The 14,801-nt window shown below is 40.7% G+C and overlaps 1 protein-coding gene across 6 annotated transcripts in view; it reads right to left on the bottom strand.

The window, feature by feature from the left end:
• The window catches only part of ARHGEF9 (Cdc42 guanine nucleotide exchange factor 9), a 450,802-nt gene that overhangs the window by 258,964 nt on the left and 177,037 nt on the right, over positions 1-14,801 (bottom strand). Inside the window, exon 1 of one of the 6 annotated variants that reach the window (XM_065915657.1) lies at positions 10,340-10,416. The exons of the other annotated variants lie outside the window; for them this stretch is intronic. Within the exon in view, the coding sequence (XP_065771729.1) occupies positions 10,340-10,369 (30 nt within the window). The 5' untranslated portion in view covers positions 10,370-10,416. Of the gene's footprint in view, positions 1-10,339; positions 10,417-14,801 lie in introns of those variants that run through there. 6 annotated transcript variants of the gene reach the window in all.

Genomic DNA, 14,801 nt, shown 5'->3' on the forward strand with positions numbered 1-14,801 from the left:
AAAACCATCAATTCTTCAGTGCTCAGCTTTCTTTATAAACCAACTCTCACATCCATACATGACCACTGGAAAACCCATAGCCTTGACTAGATGGATCTTTATCGGCAAAGTAATGTCTCTGCTTTTTAATATGCTGTCTAGATTGGTCATAACTTTCCTTCCAAGGGGTAAGCATCTTTTAATTTCATGGCTGCAGTCACCATCTGCAGTGATTTTGGAGCCCAGAAAAATAAAGTCAGCTGCTGTTTTCCCCTGTTTCCCCATCTATTTGCCATGAAGTGATGGGACTGGATGCCATGATCTTAGTTTTCTGAATGTTGAGCTTTAAGCCAACATTTTCACTTTCCTCTTTTACTTTCATCAAGAGGAAAAGAAGATATGTCATCTCTCCCAGTCTCAGTTTCTCCAACTTTAAAGTATGAAGACTGTTATGATGCCTACACAAATTTATGTATGTGAAGGGGCTTTGGAAATGCAAAATACCCCAGAAATGTGAGATTATTATTGTAAAATAATACAGATGATCATTATTTGAACCCTTGCTTTGTGAAATACACTATTGCAAGTGCTTTACATAATTTCTTCTTCACAATAGTACCAATGACCAATGACGACTATTATTCTAGATCCACAGATAAAGTGTGATGGTTAATTGTATGCGCCAATTTGTCTGGGCCACAATGCTCAGACATTTGGTCAAACATTATTTTTGATATTTCTGTGAAGGTATTCTTTTGGGTGACATTAACATTTAAATCTGTGGGCTGTGGGTGAAGCAGATCATACTTCACAATGTGGGCGGGCCTCAGTTGAAAGTCTTAATGAAACAGAGACTGACCTCCCTCTAGCAAGAAGGAATTCTGACAGCAGACTGCCTTTGGACTCAGACTGCAACTTTTCTCAGCTTGCCGGCCTACCCTACAGATTTTGGATTTGTATCTCCACAATCACAGGAGCCAATTATTTAAAATAAATCTCTCTCTCTCTCACCCTCTGTGCATGTGTGCGTTTATTTATTTATAAAGTTGACCTTTGAACAATGGAAGGGTTAAGGGTGCTGAACAATAACACAGTTGAAAATTCATGTATAACTTACAGACAGCCCTCCATGTCCAAAGTTTCACATCATGTAGTACTGCAGTCTATATTTTGGGGAAAAATGCACATATAAGTGGACCAACTCAGTTCAGACCTGTGTTGTTCAAGAGTCAACTCTGTGTGTGTGTGTGTGTGTGTGTGTGTGTGCGCGCGTGTGCGCACGCGCGCATGTGCACATACATAACCTGTTGGTGCTGTTTCTCTGGAGAACCTTGATTAATACATAAGGAAACTGAGCCTAGGATGTTTAAATCCTTTGCCCCAAATCACACAACTAGTCAGTGACAGAGCCAGAAACCTAGAGATTTTCTTTCACATTTCCTCCCTATCCTATACCTCTCTCACTTAATCCAGCATCAATTTCCATTGATTCTATCTTCAAAATTATGTCCAATCTGCCCTCTCCTCAGCTCCAATGACTTTATTCTGCAGCAGTTTCTTAACTGGGTTTGACTTCTCCACTTTCACTCTCCTCAATCTAGTCTCTAAAGCCTGAAAAAGTCAATTTCTCATATCACAAAGCAGGTTCCATTATTCTACAGCTTCAAATGCTTCCTACTATACTTTTAATAAATAGCATTTGTCAGTGCCCAGCACTATCACACACAATATTAGCATAACTCAATCTTTACAGTAACAGTATGGATAGACCATTATTATCCTCATTTTTCAGAGACCATAACTGAGGCACTGAAAGGTTAGGTAACTTGTTCATGGTCACTAAACTAATCACTGGCAGACTGAGAATTTGAACCTAGGCAGTCTGGTTGAACATGCTATTAAACACAGAGCCATACTATCTTTGAGTATAGTGATATATACCTTCCCTGATATATACCTTCCCTGGGCCTGCAAGCTCCCTGGGCCTACAAGATCCTGTGTGATCTGGTCCCTGCCTGACTTTCTAACTTTTATCATGCCACTTGTCTCCCTTTCTGACTGTGCTCCAGCCAAACTTGCCTTCTTTCTGTTCCGTGAGCATACAAAACTATCTCAACCTTAAGGACTTTACACACACACAATTCCTGCTGCCTCTCCCAGACTCCCCACAAACTTCACTGTCTCATTCTTTATTTTTTATTATAATGCAAGTTTGTTAAGATTTTTCTCCAAATCTCTACATAGCTTACTCAACTTGAATGCCACTTCCCTTGTATGCCACACAGGCACTTTGACAAAATATTTCTTCATGGCAATAGGACTTCCTAGAGCTAGCTGAATGCATTTATTTTCGGCCACTGCTTGGTTTTCATTATTGAACAGTTTAATCACTTGCAGAACTAGTCACATTCTCTCTCTCTCTCTCTCTCTCTCACACACACACATACACACACACACTAGTAGTCATTATTGATCAGCTTAAACACTTGCAGAACTAGTCACATTCTCTCTCTCTCTCTCTCTCTCTCTCACACACACACACACACACACACACTTACACACACAACTACCCTTCCCCCATACAACTACCCCCCACACAGACACCAAGAACAGCACGATGAGCAAACTTCTCAAAACAGTAGGTTCCTAAGAAGAAGCTCTTCTCATCATGTCATGGGACTGTTTGGGGGCCTTTTTGTCTCTCCTCAAGCAGAGAATTCAGGAAGCCCTGTGCTGGGGTGGGAGGGATAGTTATTTGTGAATGAAATTCCTGTTGGATCTCTTGGTACTAAGAGAAGAGTAAGTTGGGTCTCATCTTCTGAGAGCTGAATACAGGATAGTAGGAAAGATCATATTCTTCCTACCCACATGTGTATCCCTTCTGTCCTATCAAGAATAATAATCTTCCCCTATGGGTAGACAGCAACAAAATTTACACAGCTCCTTCCAATCTACTCGCACATATGATTCTCACAGAAAACTGGAAAGATAAGTTAGGCTATGTGATGATTAATTTTATGTATTAACTTGACTGGGCCATAGAGGGGCTAGACATCTGGTCAAAAATTATTCTGGGTGTTTATTATTTTTAATAGAAATATAACTAGATATGTGGATTCTTTTCCAAGTTATATGATATATGATAACAGAGAATTTATTTTTGTGCACTACTACCTCCAGCACCTAGATCAGTGTCAATTCATAGCAGCCTCTATATTTTTGTTGAATTAATTAAAAAACTCAATAGCATCTATGAGATAAAGTACTTTGCCCCATTTGATGGATGAGAACACTGAGAATGAAAGAGGTTTGACAATTGTCAAGTGTTTCATAATTGAGAGGTATGAAAGCCAGGCCTATCAATGTCAGACTTGTGATTCTGAGATCTGTGTTCCCTCCACTCCAGGTACTGTCTAACCTAGCACAAACTGACATTGCAGATACAAGCTATGAATAAATACACTGAACAATTTATCATCAAAAGTGAGCTCATATTTTTTTCTTTTCTAATGCTATCTATTGAGACAGATTTTATTCTGTAAATGCCAACTGATGTTTACATGTGATACTTGCAATCAGTTCAATAGTCGAATGTTCAGCAAAGAAATCTGACTGTAATGAAAAGCTCAATGTGAATTTCCAGGGCTTTGAAAATCAAAGAACAAGGAGCAATGACCTTTCGACCAGCCACATTATAAAATGGTGGCTAAATATGCATTCTTATTTTTTCATAATGGACCACTAGTTAAATTTTACCCAACATTTACTTCTAGGAATCTGAGAATCTCAGATCTGGAAGGATTTTGGTAATCATTAATAGCCCCATTTAATAGGTGAGAAAACTGAGGTTCAAAGTACTCCTATTAAACAGTAGAGCCAAGATTAGAAGTTTCTTGCTTTCTAGGCTCTAACAGAACTTACTACTCCTATCTCTTGAATTATGGGTGTGTCTTTTCTTTATTTCTTTTTAATTGAAACATAGCTGACTATGTGGATTCTTTTCCAAGTTACACTCAGTTTGTGGTCTTTGATAAAGTACCCTCTCTATCTGAGGCTCAGTTTTCACAATCTATAAAATGAGTGGCATGAAAACAGTTTTTGTGTGGGAGGTAGGGAGAACACAGGAAAAGCAAAGCCCTTCTCCAAAGCTGTAAGCAACAACCTAACACATGAAGCAAAAACCTAGGTGCTCTGGATAAATCAAAAGTAGGAGATCCAAACTTTTGCCTGCCCCTATCCATCCCCTTCCTGTGAGGAACTGCCATGGCAACCCTAGGGCTCTGAGGCAGGGAGTCTACAATCCTTTTGTGTAAAGTGCCAAATAATAAATATTTCAGGCTTTTCAGGCCATATTGTTTCTGTCAAAACTACTCAAATCTGCCTTTGTACCATGAAGGCAGAGTGAGCATGACTGTATTCCAGTAAAACTTTAGGGACACTGAAATTAGAATTTCATATAAATTTCCATGTAATTTCACATATGTGTGTCACAAAATATTCTTCTTTCAATTTAAAAACCATTCTTAGTCTATGGGCTGGATTTGACCGTTAGGCTATAATTTGCTGACCCCTGACCTAAACAGTTGGGCTAAATTATGCCCAATATTAACCAGATTGGACATTATAGCTAAGGCAGTCCAGAAGCAACTTAAGCAGTATAGAAAGTAAAGCCTGAAATTATATTGTTGCCATGGAAATTCCAGAAAGTAGATAACAGAGTACATTGGGCCTGCTCAAGAGTAGGGGACCACAAAAAGGAGAAGGCTCAAATTCTGATCCTACCCTTCACTCTCCCAGGCTGATCTGCATTTCAAACTACTTGGCAATTCATCTACTGTCAGAACTTCAACTGTAACCAATGCCTCCCAATCCTCCTGTGAGCTCAGTGTGTAGATCACAAACTGCCTATTAGCTATCTCTCATTTGAGGCTGTTTGAGCATCTTAGACTTAATGTAGCTCAGACTGTATTAGTCATCTCCCCTCTCTACCCTCTCTAACTGCTGCTCCTCATTTTGTATCCCCGATCTCTGTGAAGGATATTACCATCCAATTTTTCTCACAAAAAGACTGTCACTGAGGGGACGTAATGGAAGGCTAGAATACATCAAGTCTTGATTGATCCTTCACTAGATTGATGACAGCATTTTTACTATTGGCCACATTTTAGCTGTTGGTCAAATCTATTAGGTTGTAGCTCATAATCCAAAGCTTAGTTCAAGCCCTAAGTCTCTGCATTTCTACACTGATAGGCCTACATGTGGGTTAACTGTGACAATAACTGTAGATTGTCTCCCAATGGCCCCTTATTCCTTTGTATCAGAAATTTTTCCCCTGATTGTTAGCTGTGCACATAACCAGCCAGTTTATATGACTACATTTCCAAGTTTCCCTTGCAGCTGGAAGTGTCCATGTGACTTAGTTCTGACCAATTAGATTTAAGGAGAAGTATTAAATAGAATTTCATGGAAGGTTTCTTTTAAAAGGAGGGTCAAGTCCTTTTCCTCCTCTCTTATGCTTCCTCATACCTAAAATGTGGATATTAATAAATGTTCTGGAGCCTCAACACCCATCTTGGATCATGGAGCAACCTCCAGAATAAAAGCAAAATGCTAAGGATGGTGGAGCAGAGAAGTCCCCAAAGACTTCCTAAAGCTACCATATTGGCCCAGGTATGCCTATATTCTGACCTATTTTATGTGAAAGAATGAAATCTGTATGTTTTAAGCCACTGTGAATAGATTCCTATTATTCATAGCAGAAATAAATCAACCATTAAACTTATCAGTTGCCACTCTATCTTGCTTATGCAGAGATTTCCACCAACTCAAATGCTGTGGCTTTTATATGGGCAATATGAAATTTGACATGGAATTAGTTCAAGATTTCATAGTCTCCAAAGCAGTGGCATACCAAGAGTGGAACAGTAAGAGTAGACAATCCTTAGTGCAGGTAATGAAAGAGTGCACTACCTATAGATTTTTTTAAGACTAAAAGTAAAAGTGTACTTTTACTATCACCATGCACCAGCAATTTTAAATAATCTCAGTAACAGAATATTCCTCCTTGAAAAAAATCTTTCATTGGTCAAAATGCTAAACAACTATTGTTATTACTGAGTTTTAGTAATATATACACACAGTTTCAAAGCAACTTCCATTACTTATCCTTTAATAATATTGTATTCTACATGGAAGTTGATTCAGAGTTGATTCAGCTGATTCCAGTTGTACACTTGCACCCCCAACATGCACACAGATTTTACATGTGTTCCTTTAGTTCATTTTACTTTGAAAAGGTTTGTGTGCATGGGTTCTAAGTCATTTCTGTCATATACAGCTCTTTGTGAATCTGTGGACTCCTGGAGGAGCCTGCCAGGCTCCTCTGTCCATGGAATTCTCCAGGCAAGAATACTGGAATGGGTTGCCATGCCCTCCTCCAGGGGATTTTCTCCACTCGAGGATCAAACCCATGTCTCTTACATCTACTACATCAGCAGATGGTTTTTTTTTTTTTTTTTTTTATCACTAGTGCCACCTGGGAAGCCCAGGTTAAGGAGCATTCAAAGTAGCTTTGGGTCCATTTCATGTCTGCAGATCCCTGTGGGACTAAATGTTCCAGAATTTAAATAGCAGGTTTGAAGTAAACAAAGATAGCACAATAATTGTAGTCAAAGCTACAATGTAAGTTATTTCAATTCTGTCATTTGTGACCAATTGGAGTTTTTATTTGTGCTTAAAATATAGAACAGAGAAAAAACAATACAAACTATAGAGTGTGGTACTTTTGTTCAATAAGTACAGATTTTAGATCAAATATGAGATGTTATTGAATTTGAATGACTTTGACATTGAATTATTCTTCTTTTCATTGTTAATTATTTGAAAATTTTTAAAAAATCAATAAAATAATTATTAGAACTGATCATTACATGATTACTGAAAATAATTTTGTCACATAGAGAAGAGAGTATTAAAAATGATCCATTCCAGATGTTACATATGTTAAGTGTATCATATCTCCAAAATACTAATAATATACTTAATATTCTCCAGAATACCAGAAAGCAAGAGACTGATTCATTGATAATCCATACAGAATCAACCCTTAGTTAGCCCCACTAGAGACCAGGAGCCCAAAGCAGATCATTTGATCATTGACTTAGACACAAAATCCCCTCGCATGCATCTACCCACTCTGTGTTCATTCTAGCTCCACATTCAGTCATCTGAGATTTGGATGACTGGCCAGAAAGGGGAAAGATACAGATCATCTATAATGCTCAGTACAGTCCTTTCATACAGATTATCATCACCCTGGCCCAAGCCACCATCACTTCTAACCTGAACTATTACAAGAGCCACCTCACAGCTCTTTGCTCCACTACAGTGTATTATCCTCTTAAAATTTAAGTCAGATTAAATCCCTCATCTGTTTGAAACCTTCCAAAAATTACCCATCTCACTCAGATTAAATGTCCCCAGGACAGTGGCCTCCTTGTGTTCCTTAAACAAACCAAATGCGCTCTCTCTTTCTCTGGCTGTTTTTTCATCCATTTCACCTAAATATCTCCACAGACCTTGTTCCTTCATTTCCTTCACATCTCCACTCAAATGTTTCTTAATTAGAGAGATTCAACTGACATCTAATACATTATTCCAACCCTATCTCTATTCTCTTATTAGGTTTTCTTTTTCTTCTTAGAGCTAAGCACCCTCTGACATATTGCATAGTTATTTGTGCAACTGTTTAGTGAGCCCCTTCAACTCCTTGAATGTAAGATATATGATAGCAGAGAATTTCTTTTTGTTCACTGCTACCTCCAACACCTAGATCAGTGTCAATTCATGGTAGCCTCTATATATTTGTTGAATTAATTAAGAAACTCGATAGCATCTATGAGATAAGGTACTTTGCCCCATTTGATGGATGAGAATACTGAGAATGAAAGAGGTTTGAAAATTGTCAAGTATTTCAGAGTTGAGAGGTATGAAAGCCAGGCCCATCAATGCCAGACTTGTGATTCTGAGATCCGTGTTCCCTCCACTCCAGGTACTATCTAACCTAGCACAAACTGACATTGCAGATATAAGCTATGAATAAATACACTGAACAATTTATCATCAAAAGTGAGCTCATATTTTTTTCTTTTTTAACACTATCTACTGAGACAGATTTTATTCTGTAAATGCCAACTGATGTTTTATGTTCAAGGACCTTTGTATAACATGTGATACTTGCAATCAGTTCAATAGTCGAATGTTCAGCAAAGAAATCTGACTGTAATGAAGAGCTCGATACGAATTTCCAGGGCTTTGAAAATGAAAGAACTAGGAGCAATGATCTTTCGACTAGCCACATTATAAAATGGTGGCTAAATATGCACTCTTATTTTTTCATGATGGACCACTAGTTAAATTTTACCCAATGTTTACTTCTAGGAATCTGAGAATCTCAGATCTGGAAGGATTTTGGTAATCATTAATAGCCCCATTTAATAGGTGAGAAAACTGAGGTTCAAAGTACTCCTATTAAACAGCAGAGCCAAGATTAGAAGTTTCTTGCTTTCCAGACTCTAATGGAATTTACTACTCCTATCACTTGAATTCTGGCAAACAGTTAAATAAATGTTTTCATCATACAATATTCACTACTTCAGTCCCCTAAAAATATTATGCAATTTCTCCATCAATCTTCAATTACATAGTCTCCACAAGGTTTCTGTTACCCTTTCTTCTTTCTCATACACAATTAGCAAAACTTCAGATTTCTCTATTAACTTAATCTGTTGTCAATGGGTGGCTCTGGATCCCTACACTATAATATACTTAGAGGAGGAGGGAAATATCACCTAGACCCAGCTTCTAGAAATACCAGGGCTTTCATTTTTTTAAGGTAAATTTCATGGCATTAGTTCATTATGAAAGAAGTCCTTTACCAAGATCATGACTCTCTGTTCCTTTCTGCCTTTCTCAGCACCATTTGATGATTCTGTGGAGCAGTGGAGAGGGACACTGACAGAGTCAGGAGACTACTGTGCTGGACTAAACTTTACCTTTATGGAGCTGTGTGGCCCTGAGCAAGTCTCTCCCGCTCTCTGGATCACAACTTTCCTGGATGGACAACACAGGTCTGAAGGTATTTTCCTGTTCTATAACTTTCTGGTTCTACAAATATTTGAAATAGCCTTATGGGACCCCACAGAAAGAGGAAGATCTGAGAAAAGTCTCTTGAAGCCCTGGCAAATACAGACTGAATGACCTCAAGAACCACTGAAACAGAGGAAACTCCTCTGAACACAATCCTAGCCCACACCAGATTTACGCCTCCCTTCCAGAATGGAAACAAAAAAGGAGTTAAATATCTGTTTTTCCCCAAAAGCTTCAGGCTACTTTCCTTCAGCTGCAGGTTATGGGTAGCAGTGGGGAACTGTAGGCTGGCATTGCCATCAGTGCCTGCTGACCCAACTCGACTGCCCTCCAAGACTCTCTTGTCGATGCTTCCCAGCTGAGGACAAAGGCATAGTGGCCTCCCATGCCCCAGAGTCCCAGACCAGACTTGAGCTACCCCTCGCTGAGTCAGAGAGTCATCAAGATGAAGCCACCACTTCCTCTCTGCAAAGGAAGTCATTCCAAGGTCTCCAGGTAGAGAAGGGAACATAATAGCATACAGTGAACTGTTGGGAGGATGATAGTAAACACACACACAAGCACACACTCCTTGGATGGGGGTAGCGGAGAGAGTTCTAACCGAATGGGGCCAGACCCATTTCCAGAATGGCAGTTTCTGTAGCCTCTCCTTGGCAAAGCCTCAAGTGTGGACAGGGTGACCCCAGTCTAGGCAAGGAAGGGCTTCAGGACTCCCCCAGGCAGCTTCTCTGAGAGGGGCTCTCTGGCTCTCCCAGTAAGGGAATACACACAGCCCATTTGGGGGACCACGCAGTTCTCCCATACTGCCCCCTCCACAATCCCAGGCTTTGTAACTCCCCCCTCCCTCCCAACCCCGTGCCACCCTCCCAACCCCCGCCCCAACCCCCGCCAATCCTCTCTCCTAAGAGACTCACTGCTCCCAGAGAGTCCCTCTACCCACCACCTTGCCTCTCTGGTCTGCCAGGCGACCCTCCCCCCAAGTCCTAGCCCACTCCGGGGTGGTAAGAAAGGGGACGGAGAAGGGAGGGGGCTTTCCTCACAGGCAGGCGAGCAAGGACTCCTAAAATGGCCACAGCAAGCTTGCTGGTATCTCAAGGACAGCGGAGAGGGCTGTGTGCCGAAGCTAGGGGGCTCACTGCATGGCGGCTGGTGAAGGAACTGGGGGTGGGGCTAGGGGACTGAAGCTGGGGAAGCTGCGGTTATGTTCACTCACCATTCCCGATCCGCCCCTTATCCACTGCATGGTGCTAATGAAGTCCGGCTTCTTGTCAAGGCCCTGGAGGCTGTCGCGGGTTGTTTCAGGCAGGCTGGGCTGGCAGGGCTGGAGCAAGCGAAAGCCCCAGCGCCCCCTCCCCCTCGTTTCCTTCACAGCCCTACAGCCCAATCCCCTCCTCTCCGGACCTCGCCTTCATTCAGGTTTTTCCATCCCTGCAGCAGGCTCTGCTTCTCTGCCCCACAGCTCCTGAGGTGCTTGGCCTGGGGAGATGTGGGAGGGGGGTTCCCACCGACTGCCTTTGTCTCTTGCCAAGGCTTGAGATCTGGGAGGCAGGGGTGCAGGGAGATGATGTGGGTGAATAACCTCCGCCCAGGAGAAGGCAGCTGCCACCTCTGCCTGCCTCCGGCTGTGCTGGAGTTAGATGCTGTTTACTGTGGGGCTCCCCAATTGTGTCGAGTCAGCAAAAAGTCCTTTCCAAAGTTGCCAGAAGGTGTTGGGCCAGCCTTTGAAATAATAGAATCCTGCGCCCGTGAAGCCATGCCAACACTCTCCTGCTTTATCACTTTCACTTCTCAGAACAACCTTGTGGAGGCAGGCATTGGTATCTCCATATTACAGATAAATAAGTGGAGGTTTAGATGATGGAAGAGACCTACCTAAGGTCACATAAAAAAGATAGTCTCAACTTTACCCTCTGCAGCTTTCCATGCTTCTTTTTGCTACAATTCATACAAACACACACACACACACACACACAAAACCCCTCATGATTCTTCCTGACACCCTCAGGAATATAAAAGGTAGCTTGTTGATGGATGAATTTTCCATTTGCTTATTTTGCTGAGAATAAGTCAAATGAACATCAGCAAAACAGGCAAACGGAGAAACCACCCACCTCTTCATGATGTCTCTGACTATGCAATTCAACCCAGACTGGCCCTTCTGCATCTGTTGGGAGTTGATGTTGTTGATCCCATTCATACCCATTATTATTGCATATAGTCTTACAATAACTTTGTGAGGAAGACATGACAGTGAGTGTTAATTAATTAGTCCCCTATTATAGACATGAACATTGAAGACTAAAGAGTGAATGATATTTGCCCATGGTAGCACAACCAAAAAAGGCAAGATTCCAAGGCTCCTGACCCACAGGGAGGCTCAAGCAAGAAAGGATTACAAAAAGCAGAGATTGGGGTTACAGCAAGAAGGAATTAAAATATGACATCAGAAAGAAGTGCCTGAAGGCGATTGGTATGAAGACATCACTGGCATGCCCCACACACTGTCCTCTCCTTTCTAGCAAATTTTTCCCTCTTCATCCAAGGCATTGTTTTGGCCAAACAGAGCTGGCCCAATATCAAAGTAACTGCCTTAATGAGTATTCAGTCCTGGGAGGGGTATAAGCAGAAGCTGAATTGCCCTTTGGCAAGGGATTTCTGAATCAAATGGGAACTTAGCCTGGGTGACCTTTCAACTTCCTTTCAAGTTTGATGGTTCAGTAATCAGAGATTCTACAATGTCTCCTCACTGTCTCACCTAGGGACCTTCACTCACACTGAGGCTGTTGAATGCACCTCCCTGGCCAACCAGCCCATTCAAGCTCTCACGACTCTATAAAAATCTCTTTAAGACCTGACACTAGGCACACAGCTTTTCCGAAATACTCTAAGACCTGATTTTATCACCTTTCATCTAACTTCTATAGTGCCACCTTTAGTTTTCTCAATTGAAAATAATCTTTAACTCACTGATTGTTGTAGGATGAATTGTGCACCCCTCCCACAAAGTCGTATGTTGAAGTGCAAACCCCAGTGCCTCAGAATGTGACTGTATTTATGTGAGACAGGGTCTTTAAAGAGGTAGTTAAGTAAAAATAAGGTCATTGTATAGGCCCTACTCCAATATGTCTGCTGTCCTTACATGAAGAGGAAATTTGGACAAAGGTGACGACCATGTGAAGACAAAGGAGAAGACAGCCATCTATAAGACAAGGAAAGAGGCCTTGGAAAAGACTACCTAGATCTTGGACTTTCCAGGCTTTGGAGTTGTAAGAAAGTAAATTTATGTTATTTAAGCCACCCAGACTGCTGTACATCATTATGGTAGCCCTGGCAAATTAATACACTAGTTATGTGTACATTTTTCTATTTAATGTCACTTAAGTGGAAATATAAGTTTTTGTTTTTGTTTTTTTTATTAGTTGGAGGCTAATTACTTCACAACATTTCAGTGGGTTTTGTCATACATTGACATGAATCAGCCATGGAGTTACATGTATTTCCCATCCCGATCCTCCCTCCCACCTCAAGGTGAAAAGACAGCCCTCAGATTGGGAGAAAATAATAGCAAATGAAGAAACAGACAAAGGATTAATCTCAAAAATATACAAGCAACTCCTGAAGCTCAATTCCAGAAAAATAAATGACCCAATCAAAAAATGGGCCAAAGAACTAAACAGACATTTCTCCAAAGAAGACATACAGATGGCTAACAAACACATGAAAAGATGCTCAACATCACTCATTATCAGAGAAATGCAAATCAAAACCACAATGAGGTACCATTACACGCCAGTCAGGATGGCTGTTTTTTTTTTTTTTAAGCAGAGGCAATGAATTACTAATCTTGCTATCTCCTACCGTAGTGACTGGCACATAGGAGATATCCAATAAAATTTGGATTTTTTTAATGGATACACTCAGTTGACAATATTATTGAGGATGTATTTGTATACATATAGCTGATTCATTCATTGTACAGCAGAAATTAACACAACATTGTAAAGCAACTGTACTCCAATAAAAAAATAAATAAAAAGACAAGACATAAAAAATATTATTGAGTTCCTTGTTCCAGGCATTGGGTTAGCTACTCAAGATACAAGACAAAATTCCTCATGGACTTTGTAATCTACTTGAAGTGGAGAAAAGATACAACAACAAAAAAATAAACAAACAAGGTAATGAAAGGTTGTGACACATGCTTTGAAGGAGATACACCAATTTGTGTGATAGTGAGAAGCCTTGAGATTATAGAAGTTGTCTATATCAATAATGATCCAGTCAGGAAAATAAAAACCATTCTAGATATTTCTTCTGTATGGTTTAATACAGAGAACATACCACACTGTCAAAACAAAGAAGTCAAATAGGGGATGGTGGGGCAAGCCAACATGTAGCAACCATAGAAAACTGTTAATAGTTTTCTACCCATCTAGAGCTAGATGGGTAATGGGAAAAAGTAATGTCAGAACTCAGAAACTGGTATTAAATTGAAACTAAAAGCATGGGGTGGTTGGCCTGATGGTGCAGGTGCCATGAATAGAGGAATTGTCCTCAGAATTTAGAGTCACTGAGGAGATAGAGCCACTTCAATACACCTCTCTGAAGCAGGAGGTAAAGGAATACTCTTCCTCCCGTTCACTAGTCTCCCACAGGTGTCTTCCTTTGGACAAAACAAGTGAGACAGCAAGGGAATCTAAGAAATTTTGTTTGCAGGAGAAGAGGGAAGAATCGATCTAAGTGCAAATATTTCAGTGTTAATGTATGACATGTGTGGAAGAGACATGTGTGGAAGAACAGATGGTGATCCCATAGGCATAGACACTATCAAATCCAGTATGTCTGGAGTGCTATTTGCCTAAAACATATGAGCAGCTATAGGTGATACAATGAGATGGCACTAGTGAACCTGACTGCCAATGCAGGAGACACTTAAGAGACACAGGTTCAATCCCTAAGTCAAGAAGATCCCTTGGAGAAGGGAGTGGAACTCTACTCCAGTATTCTTGCTTAGAGAATCCTATGGACAGAGAAGCCTGGGGTCACAAAGAGTTGGACGCAACTGAAGCAACTTAGCAAGTACCCAGTGTAGAAGGTTAGAGTATAAGCTCTGAGGCCAGGACTGCTTGAATTTAATTATTGACTTTGATACTTACTCAGCCAGGTATTTAATGTTCTGCATCTTGATAGTTTTCTTATTTGTGAAATAGGGGTAATAATATTGTCTACTTCACTAGATTGTTTTGAACATTTGATAAATTTGTCCATGGAAAGAAAGTACTTAGCACAAAACCCTGGCAGCCAGTAAGTTTTCAGAAAAAGTCTGTGCCCCAGACCTTGCCTTTGTAGTCCTGTGATCTCCCAGAAGCCTATTTGGTACTTAGCTTGGCATCAGCTCTCAGTGGACAAGTGCCAAATGCTGTCTTCTTTTCAGCCATGAGCAGCATGAGGAGAGAGACAATCATAGGTATGTCCCCAGCTACATTCTTTTTATTTGAGTCCATCGTGATTCAAGGAACTCAGAGGCAGGCTTCTGAGGGCAGAGCTATCTGCCCAAATTAGTCACTACCTACTGTGACTGTGGCTTTGTGCAGAATGAAGAACTGAATTCACTACAGTTGGGTAATCTGGGTCAAGTGCCTAGCTCCTCTGCATCACATTTCTCAATTATCCAA

The sequence above is a fragment of the Muntiacus reevesi genome, chromosome X, assembly GCF_963930625.1.
Source record: "Muntiacus reevesi chromosome X, mMunRee1.1, whole genome shotgun sequence".
NCBI lineage: Eukaryota > Metazoa > Chordata > Mammalia > Artiodactyla > Cervidae > Muntiacus > Muntiacus reevesi.